Here is a 22,552-nt window from a genome sequence, read left to right as displayed (position 1 = left end):
CGAAGTCTTCATCCAGGCGGCACCTTCTATCTTCTTCCATCTGGAGCGGGTCCATCTTGAAGCAGCCGATGCGGAGCCATCCTTCCTCACCGACGGACTAACGACGAATGAAGGTTCCCTTAAATGACGTCATCCAAGATGGCGTCCCTCGAATTCCGATTGGCTGATAGGATTCTATCAGCCAATCGGAATTAAGGTAGGAAAAATCTGATTGGCTGAATCAGATTCAAGTTCAATCGGATTGGCTGATCCAATCAGATTGAGCTTGCATTCTATTGGCTGATCGGAACAGCCAATAGAATGCGAGCTCAATCTGATTGGCTGATCCAATCAGATTGAACTTGAATCTGATTGGCAAATTCAATCAGCCGATCAGATTTTTCCTACCTCAATTCCGATTGGCTGATAGAATCCTATCAGCCAATCGGAATTCGAGGGACGCCGTCTTGGATGACGTCATTTAAAAGGAACCTTCATTCGTCGTTAGTCCGTCGGTGAGGAAGGATGGCTCCGCATCGGCTGCTTCAAGATGGACCCGCTCCGCATGGAAGAAGATAGAAGATGCTGCCTGGATGAAGACTTTGGACCCTCTGGAGGACCTCTTCTTGCCGGATAGGATGAAGACTTCGGACCCTCTTCTGGACGGATCGGATGGTACCCGGCTGGGTGAATACAAGGTAGGGAGATCTTCAGGGGCTTAGAGTTAGGTTTTTTAAGGGAGGTTTGGGTGGGTTATATTAGGGGTATGTGGGTGGTGGGTTGTAATGTTGAGGGGGGGTATTGTATGGGGGTTTTTTTACAGGCAAAAGTGCTGATTTCTTTGGGGCATGCCCCGCAAAAAGCCCTTTTAAGGGCTGGTAAGGTAAAAGAGCTTTACAATTTTTATTTTAGAATAGGGTAGGGCATTTGTTTATTTTGGGGGGCTTTGTTATTTTTTTAGGGGGCTTAGAGTAGGTGTAATTAGTTTAAAATTCTTGTAATTTTTTTATTTTTTGTAATTTAGTTTAGTTGATTTAATTGTAGATAATTGTAGATAGTTTAGTTAATTTATTTATTGATAGTGTAGTGTTAGGTTTAATTGTAACTTAGGTTAGGATTTATTTTACAGGTAATTTTGTGATTATTTTAACTAGGTAGCTATTAAATAGTTAATAACTATTTAATAGCTATTGTACCTAGGTAAAATAAATACAAAGTTGCCTGTAAAATAAATATAAATCCTAAAATAGCTACAATATAATTATTTGTTATATTGTAGCTATATTAGGATTTATTTTACAGGTAAGTATTTAGCTTAAAATAGGAATAATTTATTTAATAAGATTTAATTTATTTTGTTAGATTTAAATTATATTTAACTTAGGGGGGTGTTAGGGTTAGACTTAGCTTTAGGGGTTAATACATTTATTAGAGTAGCGGCGAGGTCCGGTCGGCAGATTAGGGGTTAATACTTGAAGTTAGGTGTCAAAGATGTTAGGGAGGGCGGCGGTTTAGGAGTTAATAAATTTATTATAGTGGCGGCGAGATCCGGTCGGCAGATTAGGGGTTAATAAGTGTAGGTAAGGTAGCGGCGATGTTGGGGGGGGCAGATTAGGGGTTAATAAATATAATATAGGGGTCAGCGGTGTTAGGGGTTCATAGGGATAATGTAGGTTGCGGCAGTGTCCGGAGCGGAAGATTAGGGGTTAATAATAATATGCAGGGGTCAGCGATAGCGGGGTCGGCAGATTCGGGGTTAATAAGTGTAAGATTAGGGGTGTTTACATGTTAGGTGCAGACTTAGAAAGTGTTTCCCCATAGGAAACAAAGGGGCTGCGTTAGGAGCTGAACGCTGCTTTTTTGCAGGTGTTAGGTTTTTTTCAGCTCAAACTGCCCCATTGTTTCCTATGGGGAAATCGTGCACGAGCAGGTTTTTTCAAGCTGGCCGCTATCGTAAGCAATGCTGGTATTTAGAGTTGAAGTGGCGGTAAATTATGCTCTACGCTCCCTTTTTGGAGCCTAACGCAGCCCTTCAGAGAACTCTCAATACCAGCGTTATTTAAAAGGTGCGGGAGAAAAAAAACACGTAGCTAACGCACCACTTTGGCCGCAAAACTCTAAATCTAGCCGATAGTGTCTGTTCCCTTCATAGTGTCTGTAGTGGTTCTCTTCATAGTTCCTATAGTTAGTTTTATTTCTATCAAAATGATTTGGAATTCTTTGTCCGTTAGTATTTATTCTTTCTGAATTATGATATGGTTCCTGTTTTACATAATTTCCATAGTAGGGTCTATTTTCTGAGTAGTCTCTTCTAGGTGTCTAGTTTTGAAATGTGTTCTGTTTGTACATATTCCTTTTATTATGTTCTCTTTCGTTATGTTGATATTGATAATGACTTATTTTCCCACATTATTGGGTTTCTCCTATTCTGCCAATAGGGCCTCTATTGTTGTTATTTTTATATCCTTCAGTATTTCTCCTTGTCTGATATCCTTCATTATTGCTATAATCTGTTCTTTCTCTTCTCATATTATTATTGTCTGTATTTCTCCATTCTGGGGTGTAATTCTTTATTTTATTCTGATTATTTACCTTGTTCTCTTTTCTAAATAGTTTGATAATTGTTTGTTCCCTATTGGTTGTAGACGGATTTTCTACTGTGATAGTGTTCTGTCTTACATCTGTATCTGTGTCCCCAGTATCTTTATTCTGATAATCTTGTTCATCTCTCATGAACTTTTTCCATTTTATCTCGATTATTTCTTTTTTTGTATTTGTTATATTATAATCTGTTTTTCTTTAAAAAAGGGGTTATCTATTTCGTTTGCTAGTTTGCCTCTGTGTTCTTCAATCAGCTTACTAGTATTGGTGAGTGAACGTGTTCTTGCTTTTATAATGATTTTCATTAAGTCTATGGATGCTTTTTGTAAAACCTCACACCATTCTAGGTTATGATCGTTCCAAAATAAATGTACAATTCTTCTTTAATCTTAATCCCCTAGGGACCATTTTTCCATCAATGTATTTCTGAATAAAAGTTAATTCTGCTTTATATTTCAATTCTTTAATTAGATTATTTTCCAGATTTTCCATTATTTCTGATAATATAGGTTCAGTGTTTGTACTAGCGCTAGGATGAAGATCCATGCTTTCTAGAATATTGTGTTTTACACTAAAAATATCCATGTTAAACAGTTATAAATTAGCTATCAACGCTGTAATTAACTATGTGCCTATATATAGATATTTTTAGAAATCTGTATATCTATACAAAAGATGGGTTAGAGGAGAGAGGATAGGGTTAATAGACAAAAACTCTATTTCATTTTTTAAGGTGGGAAGATATTATAAGTATATATTTGAATAAAATCTTTTTGAATAATAGTACCCACTATATGAGCTTGTATTCTTAGAACTACATCATCTTTTAAATAAACAACCTTTTAAATAAATGACGTTTTTATGAAAATTCGTATTAAATGTTTTATTTTGTTTATAAAAAAATGTTATGTATTTAAATTCAATATATGTATGAAAATTTTGCACAGTTCACAAATAACCAATCTATAACTATTGAGATAAAATACATCTAACTCAGAATAGCCTTATTTTCTATCTATTAGGTTCTTTACATATTTTGATCAGTTAGATATATACTGTTTTGAGATTCAAATACCCAATTTATGCAATATACTTCCAAAATGAACTAAAAAGTAATATTACAACAAAAACATATGAATTGGGAAACAACCGCAAAAAAATGCATATTAATTAAAGGAAAGACTATCCCTTTAAGACTAAGGAACACTGTCCCTTTAATGAGCGGAAATAAAAGATGGATCACAGCCAACTTCCTTTCATCTTGATAAAGGTATCTGTGTGATGCTGAAACGCGTAGAAGTGAAGGAAGTTTTGTGACTCTGGTCTCTGAAACAGCTGTTACTACTCTTACGGTGCCGAAAGGAAACATAACCCCATCGGATACAATGAGGAGGGTGAACGTCGCCCATAACCAGGAACGTATTGCAAACACAAGCTGCAGCTGACTAGTCCTAAACATTAAATCTGCAAGGACACTTTCCAGGATACCGAGTAACGGAAGTGGAGAGCTCACGTAAGGCTTGAACTGAGAAGCCGCCTCACAAAGATAAAAAGACACATACGAGGTAAGAGCATCCCTTTCAGTTACGAGTGGTTAGAAAGTGACGAATACAAAAGACTGTTGTATCGGATATAAAGAAAACATTTTGACATTTGTATAACATTGAAGACTTTTAACCGTTATTCAAAAAAGAACCGTCAGAATACTAACAGCTGATTGGCTCAAAGATCTCACAGCTGATTGAGAATACATAACGGCTAAGGAGACTCCTCACTATATAAATACAAACTGATACAAATATACTGACAACTAAGTTTCCTTACTGTGATATCACACGGGCAATTTGTGATTGTTTAACGTATTTCTTATATAGGAACCGTGTATGAATGCACAATATACAGGCTTATGAACTACTGTCTATTTTATAATCTATTTAAGTTGTGGCCACAACTGTTTGTTTGAAAGGAATTTGTTTTATATGGTTTATATGTTTTGTTTTTGTATGTCATATTAAATATTCATTGTATTAATTATCTTGAAATAATTTTAAAAATAGATTGTCATTTAATGAACCTAATACTTGGTTACACTGTGAATTTTCATATATACTTTCTTGAATAGTTTCTTTCCCATATACCTCAAGTGAGGTTTTTTATGTGATTTTAAAATTAACCTTCAGCCTTAAGATTATTTTTAGGGCGCAACTTTACACTCCTATTTTTAATCCAGATATTTTGAACGTTTTTTGAGGGGACAACGTTTTAATTGAGTGTGCATAGAAGGTTGTTTATTAGTGAGATCTAGAGGAACCAAGTGAATAATTTCTCTATTAATGTTGTTAGAATTCACAGCCTTAGGTAAGAATTTAAATGAAGTCCGCAAAACCGTCTTATCCCGATGAAAAATCAGAAAAGGAGATTCACAAGAGAGCAGATAATTCAGAAACTCTTCTAGCAGAAGAGATGGCTAAAAGTAACAACACTTTCCAGGAAAGTAGTTTAAATGTCCAAAGAATGCATAGGCTCAAAAGGAGGAGCATGTAACGCCTTCAAAACCAAATTAAGACTCCAAGGAGGAGAGATTGATTTAATGACAAGCTTGATACAAACCAAAGCCTGTACAAAACAGTAAATATCAGGAAGTTTAGCAATCTGTGAAAAAAAACAGAAAGAGCAGAGATTTGTCCCTTCAAGGAACTTGCTGACAAACCCTTATCCAAACCATCCTGAAGAAACTGTAAAATTCTAGGAATTCTGAAAGAATGCCAAGAGAATTTATGAGAAGAACACCATGAAATATAAATCTTCCAAACTTGATAATAAATCTTTCTAGAAACAGATTTACGAGCCTGTAACATAGTATTAATTACTGAGTCAGAGAAACCTCTATGACTAAGCACTAGGCGTTCAATTTCCATACCTTCAAATTTAATGATTTGAGATCCTGATGGAAAAAACGGACCTTGAGACAGAAGGTCCGGTCTTAATGGAAGTGGCCAAGGTTGGCAACTGGACATCCGAACAAGATCCACATACCAAAACCTGTGAGGCCATGCTGGAGCCACCAGCAACACAAACGATTGCTCCATGATGATTTTGGAGTTCACTCTTGGAAGAAGAGCTAGAGGCGGGAAAATATAAGCAGGTTGATAACACTAAGGACGTGTCAACGCATCCACTGCTTCCGCCTGAGGATCCCTGGACAGGTACCTGGGTAGTTTCTTGTTTAGATGGGAAGCCGACAGATCTATTTCTGGCAGACTCCACATCTGAACAATCTGAGAAAACACATCTGGATGGAGCGACCACTCCCCCGGATGTAAAGTCTGACGGCTGAAATAATTCTCAATTGTCTATACCTGGGATATGAACCACAGAGATTAGACAGGAGCTGGATTCCGCCCAAGCAAGTATCCGAGATACTTCTTTCATAGCTTGGGGACTGTGAGTCCCACCCTGATGATTGACATATGCTACAGTTGTGATAGTCTGAAAACAAATGAATGGTTCTCTCTTCAACAGAGGCCAAATCTGAAGAGCCCTGAAAAGGAAAAAAATATATATATATATATATATATATATATATATATAAAAATCGCATGGAGTTCCAAAATATTCTTTTTGAGATTTCCAAAACTCCTTGTGCTGTCAGAGATCCCCAAACAGCTCCCCAACCTAAAAGACTTGCATCTGTTGTGATCACAGTCCAGGTTGGACGAACAAAAGAGGCCCCTTGAACTATACAATGGTGATCTAACCACCAAGTCAGATAGTCGAACATTGGGATTTAAGGATATTAATTGTGATATTCTTGTATAATCCCTGCACCATTGGTTCATCATACAAAGCTGAAGAGGTCTCATGTGAAAACGAGCAAAGGTGATTGCGTCCTATGCTGCAGTCATGAGACCTAAAACTTCCATGCACATAGCTACTGAAGGAAATGACTGGGACTGAAGGTTCCGACAGGCTGCAACCAATTTTAAACATCTCTTGTCTGTTAGAGACAGAGTCATGGACACTGAATCTATCTGGAAGCCTAAAAAGGTGACCCTTGTCTGAGGAATCAAAGAACTTTTTGGTAAATTGATCCTCCAACCATGTTTTCGAAGAAACAACACTAGTTGATTCGTGTGAGATTCTGCAGAATGTAAAAAAATGAGCTAGTACCCAGATATCGTCCAAATAAGGAAACACAGCAATACCCCGCTCTCTGATTACAGAGAGTAGGGCACTGAGAACCTTTGAAAAGATTCTTGGAGCTGTCGCTAGGCCAAAAGGAAGAGCAACAAATTGGTAATGCTTGTCTAGAAAAGAGAATCTCAGAAACTGATAATGATCTGGATGAATCGGAATATGAAGATATGCATCCTGCAAGTCTATTGTGGACATATAATGTCGTTGCTGAACAAAAGGCAGAATAGTCCTTATAGTCACCATTTTGAAAGTTGGTACTCTTACATAACGATTCAAAATTTTCAGATCCAGAACTGGTCTGAATGAATTTTCTTTCTTTGGGACAATGAATAGATTTGAATAAAACCCCAAACCCTGTTCCTGAAACGGAACTGGCATGATTACCCCTGAAAACTCCAGGTCTGAAAGGAAAGCCTGAGCCTTTACTGGATTTGCTGGGATGCGTGAGAGAAAATATCTTCTCACAGGAGGTCTTACTCTGAACCCTATTTGGTACCCCTGAGAGACAATACTCAGAATCCATTGATTTTGGACAGAATTTATCCAAACATCCTTGAAAAATCTTAATCTGCCCACTACCAGCTGAGCTGGAATGAGGGCCGCACCTTCATGCGGACTTGGGGGCTGGCTTTGTTTTCTTCAATGGCTTGGATTTATTCCAATTTGAGGAAGGTTTCCAATTGGAAACAGATTCCTTGGAGGAAGGATTAGGTTTCTGTTCCTTATTTTGTCGAAAGGAACGAAAGCGGTTAGAAGCTTTAGATTTACCCTTAGGTCTTTTATCCTGAGGCAAAAAAACTCCCTCCCCCCCCCCAGTGACAGTTGAAATAATCGAATCGAACTGAGAACCAAATAACTTATTACCTTGGAAAGAAAGAGATAGCAATCTGGACTTAGTCATGTCAGCATTCCAAGATTTAAGCCGCAAATCTCTTTTAGCTAAAATAGCTAAAGACCTAGATTTAACATCAATTTTGATATAAAAAATGGCATCACATAAACAGTTTGAAGGTCCTTATAGCACAGAACTGGAGATCACCAGAGATTCCTTCCCTGTCCCTGTGGCGTAGCAAGGTCGCGGATCTGATTGAATTAGAAGAGTATGGCTCTTATCTACATGATAGGCGAAAACAATTCATTGATTTACAAGTGACTTGGGAAAATTATGTTAAAAATATAAAGTCTCAGCATGCACCACTTGACAACGATTAGAGATATAGGAATGTTACTCTCACCGAGAAGGTTTACTTAGGAATACAGTTTATGCTTTTTTTAAGTTGGAGCTGAATACGTATTGAAATAGGCATCAAGACACTGCGGCAGTTGTTGTTATTATTAGATTTATATTGTTTGTTTTTATTTTTGTTAAGAAGAAGAAAAAGGTTAAAATGAGAATCCTAGACACATGACTTTTACTATTGAAACTCCCTAACACAGGGTGGCCCTGTCTTCCCCTGCAGCATTGACCAGATGATTGTTATTTTTGTATAATTCTGTATGCATATTGTGCTGATCTCTTTGTATTATGGATTCTTAATAAAAAATGACATGTTAAAAAAAAAATGGCATCACAAATAAAATGATTAGCATGTTGTAGCAAGCTAACAATAATAGATAAATCAGAATCCAATTCTTGTTGCGCTAAATGTTCCAACCAAAAAGTTGATGCAGCTGCAACATCAGCCAAAGAAATTGCAGGCCTGAGAAGATGAATAGGCTTTCCTTAGATAAGATTCAAGTTTCCTAGCTAAAGGATCTTTAAAAGAAGTACTATCTTCCATAGGAATAGTGGTACGTTTAGCAAGAGTAGAGATAGCCCCATCAACTTTGGGGATCTTTTCCCAAAACTCCAATGTAGCTGCTGGCAAAGAATACAATTTTTTAAACCTTGAAGAAGGAATAAAAAGTACCAGGCCTATTCCATTCCTTAGAAATCATATCAGAAATAGCATCAGGAACGGGAAAAACCTCTGGAGTAACCACAGGAGGTTTATAAACAGAATTTAAACGTTTACTAGTTTTAATATCAAGAGGACTAGTTTCCTCAATATCCAATGTAATTGACACTTCTTTTAACAAAGAACGAATATACTCCATTTTAAATAAATAAGTAGATTTGTCAGTGTCAATATCTGAGGAAGGATCTTCTGAACCAGATAGATCTTCATCAGAGGAGGATAATTCAGTATGTTGTCGGTCATTTGAAATTTCATCAACTTTATGAGAAGTTTTAAAAGCCCTTTTACGTTTATTAGAAGGCGGGATGGAAGACAAAGCCTTCTGAATAGAATCAGCAATAAATTCTTTTAAATTCACAGGTATATCTTGTACATTAGATGTTGAAGGAACAGCAACAGGCAATGTACTATTACTTATAGACACATTATCTGCATGTAAAAGTTTATCATGACAACTATTACAAACCACAGCTGGAGATATAATCTCCACAAGTTTACAACAAATGCACTTAGCTTTGGTAGAACTGTTATCAGGCAGCAGGGTTCCAACAGAGATTTCTGAGACAGGATCAGATTGAGACATCTTGCAAAATGTAAGAGAAAAAAACAACATATAAAGCAAAATTATCAATTTCCTTATATGGCAGTTTAAGGAATGGGAAAAAAAAAAATGCAAACAGCATAGCCCTCTGACATTGAAAAAAGGCAAGAGGCATATAGGAATGGAGTTTTAAATAATGAAATTATTTGGCGCCAAGTATGCCGCACAACGTAACTGAAATTTTTTTGGCGCCAACACTTGCGTCATTGACGCAACCTTGTGCAAGGACGTCAACTAAGACGCCGGAAATGACGAATTTGCGTCATCGGACGTACTTTCGCGCCAAGAATGACGCAATAAACTTTGGCATTTTGCGCCCTGGCGGGCCTAATTTTACCCGCGAAATTGAAAGAAAAAAAACAGTCAATTTGAAAAAAGACTAAACCCCAGGTTTAAAAAGAAAAATATTACCTAAATATGTTTTTCCCCCCAATATGAAACCGACAGTCTGCAAAAGGAAATACATAAACCTGACTCATAGTAAAGTAAAATACATATATTTAGAACTTTATATTAATGCATAAAGTGCCAAACCATAGCTGAAGGTGTCTTAAAGGGACACTGTACCCAAATTTTTTCTTTCGTGATTCAGATAGAGCATGACATTTTAAGCAACTTTCTAATTTACTCCTATTATCAAATTTTCTTCATTCTCTTGGTATCTTTATTTGAAATGCAAGAAAGTAAGTTTAGATACCGGCCCATTTTTGGTGATCAACCTGGGTTGTTCTTGCTGATTGGTGGATAAACTTATCCTCCAATAAAAAAGTGCTGTCCAGAGTTCTGAATAAAAAAAAAAAGCTTAGATGTCTTCTTTTTAAAATAAAGATAGCAAGAGAACGAAGAAAAATTGATAATAGGAATAAATTAGAAAGTGGCTTAAAATGTCATGCTCTATCTGAATCATGAAAGAAAAAATTTGGGTTCAGTGTCCCTTTAAGTAATAAAAACATACTTACCGAAAGACACCCATCCACATATAGAAGATAGTCAAACCAGTACTGAAACAGTTATCAGTAGAGATAATGGAATATGAGAGTATATCGTCGATCTGAAAAGGGAGGTAGGAGATGAATCTCTATGACCGATAACAGAGAACCTATGAAATAGATCTCCCGTGAGGAAAACCATTGCATTAAATAGGTGATACCCCCTTCACATCCCTCTGACATTCACTGTACTCTAAGAGGAACCGGGCTTCAAAATGCTGAGAAGCGCATATCAACGTAGAAATCTTAGCACAAACTAACTTCACCACCTCCATAGGAGGCAAAGTTTGTAAAAACTAAATTATGGGTGTGGTGAGGGGTGTATTTATAGGCATTTTGAGGTTTGGGAAACTTTGCCCCTCCTGGAAGGATTGTATATCCCATACGTCACTAGCTCATGGACTCTTGCCAATTACATGAAAGAAAGGATTATATAGTAATGTCCATCCATCACATACAGAGCCTGCATAGCAAGAAACTGCACTCAAGGTACAAGTTGCTTGTCACGGATACCAGGCTGCCAAGGATACCTCCTCCCATATTGTGGATTATTGAGTCCCCACCAGCTTCCCTTGTATTGTTACCCTGATTGCACATTGTCACGGAAATTGCTGACCTCTGCCGCTTGGCCCCTTCACTCCTTGCCGGGCTTGTGGAACTACTCGCCAGCTGGGCTTGCTAGCGGTCCCCGCTGAACTTTACCCTAGGTCGCTCCAGAGGCCCTTCGCCCCAGAGTTCCGCTCTTTTAGGGGTTTGTTAGGCATTTGGTGGACAGGGGTTGGGGTGAGTGCTGAGGGGAAGCTCGCTCGGGAACCGGTGGTTTTGGTCCCCCCACCTTAGGCTGTTCCAGAGTACCTTTGCCAGGCTGTCGGTCCGGTCCCCAGTAACGGATCATGTTGCTTTTTGGACTGTGGCATCTGGGGACCAGGAGCTCTCCAACGACACCCTGGAAGGGTCACAGCTTCCCCGGGATCACCACAAAACCTAAATACTGTGAGGGTCTCTGTATGACTATGATTGCTATGGAGGCGCCAGCCTGTCTGGAGATGCGGGAATGGCGGGATCAGATAAGGCTCTTATCAAGATGAGCGTGTATATAAGCTGTGTGGTTTTCCCAATAAAGTCTGTTCGTGTTTCACCTTAATACTGGTCTTGTCTGGTTATTAGGGTGGGCTCTTGCTAAAATCGCTTTTTCCGCTCCACAGCTACAGGTTCCAGGTACAGGAAGGACCCTTTTGGCAGAACTACCCATTTACTGCGCAAATGTCTGAAGTCCTTACACCAGAATGGAGCAGGCTTTACTCAACAACAGAGTAAGCATAATGACAGCAAAACTACCAGAAGGGACCAATTAGATGCAGGTAAGAGTCCACCCCCCCCCCCCCCTCGGTGTTCACACTACCCTTCTCAGTAATAACAGCAAACACAAAGGGTTGGATTTATCACTTGTTCACTACAGTCTGCAGCTGATATTTATCAGGAAGCAGTAACACAATGTTGTTGTGTGGGCAGGGGGAGAACACTCACACAATGGTAAATACGGGGAACAAATTTGCCCCACAATTTGAGATGAAATGTAGTCAGGCTCACAACTTGGGCACCCTGTTAGTCTGCAAACTGATTCAATTCAGCCCTAAAGACCTAATGATGTAAAGCTGTCTGGTAGCCATCTGTACTGTGAGAGCAGTGTCTCACTATACAGGTTCTGGGAGGGAAGGAGACACATACTGTATATAACCATATAATGCTCAGCAATGATTGTGTGATTCCGCTTCATCGCACAGGCCATAATTTCATGCACCTCCCTCTAATCATGGGTGCCACCATTTTGGAAGCTGGGTTATACTGCAGGTATATGAAGGAGGAGATTTACTGCACATGTGCAAACACATCAGCACTGGAATACAGTAATAGATTTCAAGATGGCAGCAGCCGTGACTAAAGGCAGGCAGGAAATAACCTCATACTATGCTTATAAATTTATTTAGTGAGTAATGTGCCTTTAATAAAGGGCTCAGGATACAACGAATAACCTCATCCAGGTGCACATAATGCTCACTAGGTTGGTTATACAAGCAATATATTCTGGGAAGGGAATACTGCAAGTGCTTAGTACAATAGGAAAGACCAGGAGTTGACATTTCAGGAGCAGGCATGCGTTTCTTAGCCAGTGAAATGTTTTATATAGGGATGTATGTAAAGCTATATGGCGCCCAGATTTGTCAAGCTCTGTTACAGGTTATGTGAGGGATGAATGTATAGCTATATGGCGCCCAGATTTGTCAACCTCTGTTACAGGTTATGTGAGGGATGTACGTATAGTTATATGGCGCCCAGATTTGTCAACCTCTGTTACAGGTTATGTGAGGGATGTATGTATAGCTATATGGCGCCCAGATTTGTCAACCTCTGTTACAGATTAAGTGAGGGATGTATAGTAGCGTCACTCACACCACAGTTCATAGTAGTACGTGCAGCAGCCAGTCTCCCCACAGCAGTGGCCGGTCACACACACGTAGGGCTGGTTGTTGACCCCTGGACAATGTTCCTGGACCTGCAGAAGGAGCAGGAGTAGTCAGCAAGGAACTTATTACATTATAATAAATTGCACAATACTACAAAGCACAGTAAGCAGAAGAGGAGAGATCCCCATTAGTACTGGGAACCAACTACAACACAATCAGGTAATAACCAACACTAGGCGCCTTAAAACCATATGAAACACAACACTTGTCTTTCATGGTTCAGATAGAGAACACAATTGTAAACAATTTTCCCCACTTGCCTCTATCAAATTTGCTTTGTACTCTCAGAATCCTTTGTGGAAAAGCACACCTAGGAAGGCGCGTCATTAGGCACTAGCTACTGATTGGTGGCTGCACATATATGTCTCTTGTCTATGGCTCAACCAATGTGTTCAGTTATCTCCCAGTTGTGCACTTCTGCTCCTGAGCCTACCTGGGTATGCTTTTCCATAAAGGATTCCAAGAGAATAAACATATTTGATAATAGAAGTGGGAAACGCTGCTCTGTCAGAACAATGAAAGAAAATGAGGTTTCATGTTCATTTAAAGCGATATGAAACCCAAAAAAACAAAATTTATGCTTACCTGATAAATTTATTTCTCTTGTGGTGTATCCAGTCCACGGATTCATCCATTACTTGTGGGATATTCTCCTTCCCAACAGGAAGCTGCAAGAGGATCACCCACAGCAGAGCTGTCTATATAGCCCCTCCCCTAACTGCCACCTCCAGTCATTCGACCGAAGACAAGCAAGAGAAAGGAGAAACTATAGGGTGCAGTGGTAACTGTAGTTTAAAAATGAAAAACACCTGCCTTAAAATGACAGGGCGGGCCGTGGACTGGATACACACAAGAGAAATACATTTATCAGGTAAGCATAAATTTTGTTTTCTCTTGTAAGGTGTATCCAGTCCATGGATTCATCCATTACTTGTGGGATACCAATACCAAAGCTATAGGACACGGATGAAGGGAGGGACAAGGCAGGCGCTTAAACGGAAGGCACCACTGCCTGTAAGACCTTTCTCCCAAAAATAGCCTCCAAAGAAGCAAAAGTATCAAATTTGTAGAATTTAGAAAAAGTATGAAGTGAGGACCAAGTCGCCGCTTTACAAATCTGTTCAACAGAAGCCTCATTTTTAAAAGCCCATGTGGAAGCCACCGCTCTAGTGGAATGAGCTGTAATTCTTTCAGGAGGCTGCTGGCCAGCAGTCTCATAAGCTAAGTGGATTATACTTCTTAACCAAAAGGAAAGAGAAGTTGCTGAAGCCTTTTGTCCTTTCCTCTGTCCAGAGAAGACAACAAACAATGCAGATGTTTGACGAAAATCTTTAGTAGCTTGTAAATAAAACTTTAAAGCACGAACCACGTCAAGATTGTGTAATAGACGTTCCTTCTTTGAAGAAGGATTAGGACACAGTGACGGAACAACAATCTCCTGATTGATATTCTTATTAGATACCACCTTAGGAAGAAACCCAGGTTTGGTACGCAAAACTACCTTATCTGCATGGAAGATCAGATAAGGGGAATCACACTGCAAGGCAGATAACTCTGAAACTCTTCGAGCTGAAGAGATAGCTACCAAAAACAGAACTTTCCAAGATAAAAGCTTAATATCTATGGAATGCAGAGGTTCAAACGGAACCCCTTGAAGAACTTTAAGAACCAAATATAAACTCCATGGCGGAGCAACAGGTTTAAACACAGGCTTGATTCTAACTAAAGCCTGACAAAACGCCTGAACGTCTGGAACATCCGCCAGACGCTTGTGCAAAAGGACAGAGCAGAAATCTGTCCCTTTAAGGAACTAGCTGACAATCCCTTCTCCAATCCTTCTTGGAGAAAAGATAATATCCTGGGAATCCTGACTTTACTCCATGAGTAACCCTTGGATTCACACCAATGAAGATATTTGCACCATATCATGATAGATTTTCCTGGTGACAGGCTTTCGAGCCTGAATTAAGGTATCAATGACCGATTCGGAGAAACCACGTTTTGATAAAATCAAGCGTTCAATCTCAAAGCAGTCAGACGCAGAGAAATTAGATTTGGATGGTTGAAAGGACCCTGAAGTAGAAGGTCCTGTCTCAGCGATAGAGTCCATGGTGGAAGGGATGACATGTCCACCAGATCTGGATACCAAGTCCTGCGTGGCCACGCAGGTGCTATCAAAATCACCGAAGCTCTCTCCTGCTCGATCTTGGCAATCAGACGAGGGAGCAGAGGAAACGGTGGAAACACATAAGCCAGGTTGAAAGACCAAGGCGATGCTAGAGCATCTATCAGCGCTGCCTTGGGATCCTTGGACCTGGATCCGTAACAAGGAAGCTTGGCGTTCTGACAAGACGCCATGAGATCCAGTTCTGGTTTGCCCCAATGTTGAATTAACTGTGCAAACACCTCCGGATGGAGTTCCCACTCCCCCGGATGAAAAGTCTGTCGACTTAGAAAATCCGCCTCCCAGTTCTCTACTCCTGGGATATGGATAGCTGATAGATGGCAAGAGTGAACCTCTGCCCATTGAATTATTTTTGAAACCTCCAACATTGCTAGGGAACTCCTTGTTCCCCCTTGATGGTTGATGTAGGCTACAGTCGTGATGTTGTCCGACTGAAAGCTGATGAACCTGACCGCAGCTAGCTGAGGCCAAGCCTGAAGAGCATTGAATATCGCTCTTAGTTCCAGAATGTTTATCGGAAGGAGTGTCTCCTCCTGAGTCCACAAGCCCTGAGCCTTCAGGGAGTTCCAGACTGCACCCCAGAAGGCTGGCATCTGTCGTTACTATTGTCCAATCTGGCCTGCGGAAGGTCATACCCTTGGACAGATGGACCCGAGATAACCACCAGAGAAGAGAATCCCTGGTCTCTTGATCCAGATTTAGTAGAGGGGACAAATCTGTGTAATCCCCACTCCACTGACTGAGCATGCAGAGTTGCAGCGGTCTGAGATGTAGGCGGGCAAACGGCACTATGTCCATTGCCGCTACAATTAAGCCGATTACTTCCATACACTGAGCCACTGAAGGGCGAGAAGTAGAATAAAGAACATGGCAGGAATTTAGAAGTATTGACAACCTGGCCTCTGTCAGGTAAATCTTCATTTCTACAGAATCCATCAGAGTTCCTAGGAAAGAAACTTGTGAGAGGGGATAGAGAACTTTTTTCTTCGTTCACTTTCCACCCATGCAACCTCAGAAATGCCAGAACAATGTCTGTATGGGACCTGGCGATTTGAAAATTCGACGCCTATATTAGAATGTTGTCTAGGTAAAGGGCTACTACTATACCCCACGGCCTTAGGACCGCTAGGAGTGACCCCAGAACCTTCGTAAAGATTCTTGGTGCCGTAGCTAACCCAAAGTGAAGAGCCACAAACTGGTAATGCCTGTCTAGGAAGGCGAACCTGAGAAACCGATGATGATCTCTGTGTATCGGAATGTGCAGATAAGCATCCTTTAAGTCCACGGTAGTCATATATTGACCCTCCTGGATCATAGGTAAGATGGTTCGAATAGTCTCCATCTTGAAGGATGGGACCCTGAGAAATTTGTTTAGGATCTTGAGATCTAAGATTGGTCTGAAGGTTCCCTCTTTCTTGGGAACCACAAACAGATTTGAATAGAAGCCTTGCCCCTGTTCCTCCTTTGGAACTGGGTGGATCACTCCCATAACTAGGAGGTCTTGAACACAATGTAAGAATGCCTCTCTATCTGGTTTGCAGATAATTGTGAGAGATGAAATCTTCCTTTTGGGGAAGAAGCTTTGAAGTCCAGAAGATATCCCTGGGACACAATTTCCAACGCCCAGGGATCCTGGACGTCTCTTGCCCAAGCCTGGTCGAAGAGAGAAAGTCTGCCACCTACTAGATCCGTTATCAGATCGGGGGCTGGTCTTTCATGCTGTTTTTTGGCCTGCTTTCCTTTGTTCCAAGCCTGGTTAGGTCTCCAGACCGGCTTGGACTGGGCAAAATTTCCCTCTTGTTTTGTATTAGAGGAAGTTGAAGCTGCGCCACTCTTGAAGTTTAGAAAGGCACGAAAATTAGGCGGTGTGGTCCTTAATTTGTTGGACCTATCCTGAGGAAGGGCGTGACCTTTTCCTCCAGTAATATCAGAAATGATCTCCTTCAGTCCAGGCCCGAATAAGGTCTGCCCCTTGAAGGGAATGTTGAGAAGCTTAGACTTTGAAGTAACGTCAGCTGACCAGGATTTAAAGGGACACTCAAGTCAAAATTAAACTTTCATTATTCAGATAGAGGATGCAATTTTATACAACTTTGCAATTGACTTCCATTAACAAAATGTGCACAGTCTTTTTATATTTAAACTTTGAGTCACCAGCTCCTACTGAGCATGTGCAAGAATTCCCAGAATAAGGGTGTATGCATTTGTGATTGGCTGATGGCTGTCACATGGTACGTGTATGCATTTGTGATTGGTTGATGGCTGTCACATGGTACAGGGGGGGAGTGGAAATAGACATCACTTTTAAAATTGTCAGTAAAAAAAATCTACTACTCATTTGAAGTTTAGACAACGTGCTATTGCATTGTCTTATCTTGCATTTGTTGATTATGCAAATCTACTGTATTGACTGGTCCTTTAAGCCATAGCGCCCTAGCGCCTGAATAGCACAACCTGAGTTCTTAGCCGTTAATTTGGTTAAATGAACAACGGCGTCAGAAACAAATGAATTGGCTAGCTTAAGAGCTTTAAGCTTGTCAAGGATATCATCCAATCGGGTTTCTACCTGTAGAGCCTCTTCTAAAGACTCAAACCAGAAGGCCGCAGCAGCAGTGACAGGGGCAATGCATGCAAGGGGCTGGAGAATAAAACCTTGTTGAATAAAAATTCTCTTAAGGTAACCCTCTAATTTTTTGTCCATTGGATCTAGAAAAGCACAACTGTCCTCGACAGGGACAGTTGTACGCTTCGCTAGAGTAGAGACTGCTCCCTCCACCTTAGGGACCGTCTAGCGACATCTATGGGAAACATCTTTTTAAAAACAGGAGGGGGAGAGAACGGTACACCTGGTCTATCCCATTCTTTAGTAATAATTTCTGAAAACCTCTTAGGGATTGGAAAAACATCAGTGTAAACAGGCACTGCGTAGTATTTATCCAATTTACACAATTTCTCTGGGACTACAATGGCGTCAGTCATCCAGAGTTGCTAAAACCTCCCTGAGCAACATGCGGAGGTGTTCAAGCTTAAATTTAAATGTAAACATATCAGAATCAGGTTGAAGTGTCTTCCCTGAGTCAGAAAAATCACCCACAGATAGAAGCTCTCCTTCTTCAGCTTCTGCACATTGTGAGAGTATATCGGACATAGCTACTAAAGCGTCAGAGAGCTCTGTATTTTTTCTATAGACTAAAATAGCATTGCACCCACTTGCAAATGAATGATTAACCCCTCAGGTTCAAAAACGAAGCAAAAAAAACGGTAAAAACCGTTATAACAGTCACAAGCAAACTGCCACAGCTCTACTGTGGCTCCTACCTTCCCATAAAAAGACTTTTGTAGGCACAAAAACCCTTTACAGAGGTCCAATATGACAGGGGACTCCTTCAGGGAAGCTGGATGTCTCAGAATGTAAAAAACAACTGCGCAATTAGAGCGCAAAAATAGGCCCCTCCCACCATGCACTCAAAGTCAGAGGGCCTTAAAAAAAAAACTATTCCTAGGAGTAAAATAACAGCCATGTGGAAAACAAGGCCCCAAATAAAGATTTATCACCTCAGTAAAAAACGTTTATATATATATATATATATATATATATATATATATATATATATATATATATATATATATATATATATATATATATATATATATATATATATATACACACACATACACACACATTATATATATATATATATATATATATATATATATATATATATTAGAGTGCAGAATTATTAGGCAAGTTGTATTTTTGAGGATTAATTTTATTATTGAACAACAAACATGTTCTCAATGAACCCAAAAAACTCATTAATATCAAAGCTGAATAGTTTTGGAAGTAGTTTTTAGTTTGTTTTTAGTTATAGCTATTTTAGGGGGATATCTGTGTGTGCAGGTGACTATTACTGTGCATAATTATTAGGCAACTTAACAAAAAACAAATATATACCCATTTCAATTATTTATTTTTACCAGTGAAACCAATATAACATCTCAACATTCACAAATATACATTTCTGACATTCAAAAACAAAACAAAATCAAATCAGTGACCAATATAGCCACTTTTCTTTGCAAGGACACTCAAAAGCCTGCCATCCATGGATTCTGTCTGTTTTGATCTGTTCACCATCAACATTGCGTGCAGCAGCAACCACAGCCTCCCAGACACTGTTCAGAGAGGTGTACTGTTTTCCCTCCATGTAAATCTCACATTTGATGATGGACCACGGGTTCCCAATGGGGTTCAGATCAGGTGAACAAGGAGGCCATGTCATTAGATTTTCTTCTTTTATACCCTTTCTTGCCAGCCACGCTGTGGAGTACTTGGACGCGTGTGATGGAGCATTGTCCTGCATGAAAATCATGTTTTTCTTGAAGGATGCAGACTTCTTCCTGTACCACTGCTTGAAGAAGGTGTCTTCCAGAAACTGGCAGTAGGACTGGGAGTTGAGCTTGACTCCATCCTCAACCCGAAAAGGTCCCACAAGCTCATCTTTGATGATACCAGCCCAAACCAGTACTCCACCTCCACCTTGCTGGCGTCTGAGTCGGAATGGAGCTCTCTGCCCTTTACCAATCCAGCCACGGGCCCATCCATCTGGCCCATCAAGACTCACTCTCATTTCATCAGTCCATAAAACCTTAGAAAAATCAGTCTTGAGATATTTCTTGGCCCAGTCTTGACGTTTCAGCTTGTGTGTCTTGTTCAGTGGTGGTCGTCTTTCAGCCTTTCTTACCTTGGCCATGTCTCTGAGTATTGCACACCTTGTGCTTTTGGGCACTCCAGTGACCAAACTGGTGGCAAGTGGCATCTTGGCAGCTGCACGCTTGACTTTTCTCAGTTCATGGGCAGTTATTTTGCGCCTTGGTTTTTCCCACACGCTTCTTGCGACCCTGTTGACTATTTTGAATGAAACGCTTGATTGTTCGATGATCACACTTCAGAAGCTTTGCAATTTTAAGAGTGCTGCATCCCTCTGCAAGATCTCTCACTATTTTTGACTTTTCTGAGCCTGTCAAGTCCTTCTTTTGACCCATTTTGCCAAAGGAAAGGAAGTTGCCTAATAATTATGCACACCTGATATAGGGTGTTGATGTCATTAGACCACACCCCTTCTCATTACAGAGATGCACATCACCTAATATGCTTAATTGGTAGTAGGCTTTCGAGCCTATACAGCTTGGAGTAAGACAACATGCATAAAGAGGATGATGTGGTCAAAATACTAATTTGCCTAATAATTCTGCACTCCCTGTATATAAACGTTTTACGTACTAAGCCATAATAGAAAGTAATATGAAAATTAACCTTTACTGCAAGCATGATGCCAGTCGTTATTAAATCACTGCAATCAGGCTTACCTTAACTATATCAGGCACTGTCAGCATTTTCTAGTTCTTATCCTCTAGAAAAAAAATATACTGAACATACCTCAGGGCAGTTAATTCTGCGGGCCGTTCTCCCAGCTGAAGTTTCCCCATACTCTTCAGTTATGTGTGAGAACAGCAGTGGACCTTAGTTACAACCTAAGATCATCAAAAACCTCAGGCAAATTCTTCTTCTAACTTCTGCCTGAGGTAAAAAAACAGTACAACGCCGGCACTTTTTAAAAAAAAAAAAAAAAAACTTTTGATTTAAGATAAACTACACTAATTCACCACATCTCTCTAGCTACTTCCCTTGTCGAGAGCTGCAAGAGAATGACTGGAGGTGGCAGTTAGGGGAAAAGCTATATAGACAGCTCTGCTGTGGGTGATCCTCTTGCAGCTTCCTGTTGGGAAGGAGAATATCCCACAAGTAATGGATGAATCCGTGGAGTGGATACACCTTACAAGAGAAATGTGCTTTTGTGATTCAGACAGAACAAATCATTTTAAATAAAAAGTTAACTAAATATGCTTAGTTTCCATGATGTTCAAGAGATACCCAAGTAGCATCTGTAGCACTACACAACAGGAAATAGTGCTGCCCTCTAGTGCTCTTGCTAATGTATAATATTGTGTGATAGAGATACCTAGGTAGTATCTGTAGCACTACATGACAGGTAATAGTGCTGTTATCTAGTGCTCTTGCTAATGTATAATATTATGTGTTATAGAGATACCTAGGTAGTATCTGTAGCATTACATGACAGGTAATAGTGCTGTTATCTAGTGCTCTTGCTAATTTATAATATTGTGTGTTATAGAGATACCCAAGTAGCATCTGTAGCACTACAAGAAAGATAATAGTGCTGTTATCTAGTGCTCTTGCTAATGTATAATATTATGTGTTAGAGAGATACCTAGGTAGTATCTGTAGCACTACACAACAGGAAATAGTGCTGCCATCTAGTGCTCTTGCTAAACTGCTGCTATTTAGTGCTCCAGAAATATGCACACTCCTGAGCTTACCTCCCTGCTTTTCAACAAAAGATACCAAGAGAAGAAAATAAATTGGCAATAGAAGTAAATTAGAAAGTTGTTTAAAATCGCATGATCTATCTGAATCATGAAAGAAAAAGGTTGGGTTCCACATCCCTGTAAACAAAAGGGAAATTAATTAAGCCACTATCCATTCCCTTGTTCAGCATTTGTAATTTATAAATTATTACTATTAACCTTGTAGCCAGATAGAGAACAAAATCCTTAATCCATAATTATGTCTAAATGTTTTTATGGATAAATAGCAACATATCATCTGCATTAATAGACCATTTATAATTAAACTCATACAGGCTAATACCTGGGAATATCTTACGAAGTTTTATAGCAAGTGGCTGAATTGAATAAAAGGGGTTATAGGGGACATCTCTGTCTTGTACCTCTTTACAGTTTAAACGGTACAGATTAAACCCTGTTAACTGACAAATAAGCAGATGGAACAGAGTATATTTTATTAATAAAATCAAGAAAAGGTACATGAATATTGTACTGTCCTATACAAGCCAATAAAAAAAAACAAAAAAAAAAAAACGCCCATTCCACCCTATCAAAAGGCTTTCTCCACATCCCACGCATCAAGGGCCAAAAGTAAAACATTTGGTAAAGCATGTTCTGCCCTCCACTTCTTTATTAATCATGAATTGTGCGAAAATAAAACAACCTTGTGGGTCACAGATCACCTTATTATCTGATAATCAATTCTTTTATTAAATAAAAATTACCACACCTTTACTGTTTTTTTATAAGATACAAATATAACTTCCTTAACCCATTCTCTCTATTTTTTGATGCTCAACATTTAATAAAAAGAAAATTTATGCTTACCTGTTAAATGTATTTCTTTTTAGACACGATAAGTCCATGGATCATCGTCATTACTTATGGGATATTCACTTCCTGGTCAGCAGGAAGAGGCAAAGAGCACCACAGCAGAGCTGTTAAATAGCTCCTCCCTTCCCTCCCTCTCCAGTCATTCGACCGAAGTTAGGAAGAGAAAAGAAAAGCCAAGGTGCAGAGGGGACTGAAGTTTACAATAAAAAACATCCTGTCTTAAAAGAACAGGGCGGGCCATGGACTCATCGTGT

General features: G+C 39.7%; 1 protein-coding gene across 1 annotated transcript in view; it reads right to left on the bottom strand.

The window, feature by feature from the left end:
- Window positions 1-22,552, bottom strand: part of WBP1 (WW domain binding protein 1) — a gene marked incomplete in the record, with an annotated part of 77,557 nt that overhangs the window by 39,926 nt on the left and 15,079 nt on the right. Inside the window, 1 exon segment of the mRNA XM_053704402.1 lies at window positions 12,777-12,879. Coding sequence (XP_053560377.1) covers window positions 12,777-12,879 — 103 coding nt within the window.

The sequence above is a fragment of the Bombina bombina genome, chromosome 2, assembly GCF_027579735.1.
Source record: "Bombina bombina isolate aBomBom1 chromosome 2, aBomBom1.pri, whole genome shotgun sequence".
Lineage (NCBI taxonomy): Eukaryota > Metazoa > Chordata > Amphibia > Anura > Bombinatoridae > Bombina > Bombina bombina.
The sequence above is the reverse complement of the archived record's forward strand: the minus strand, read 5'-3'. Positions and strand labels throughout refer to the sequence as shown.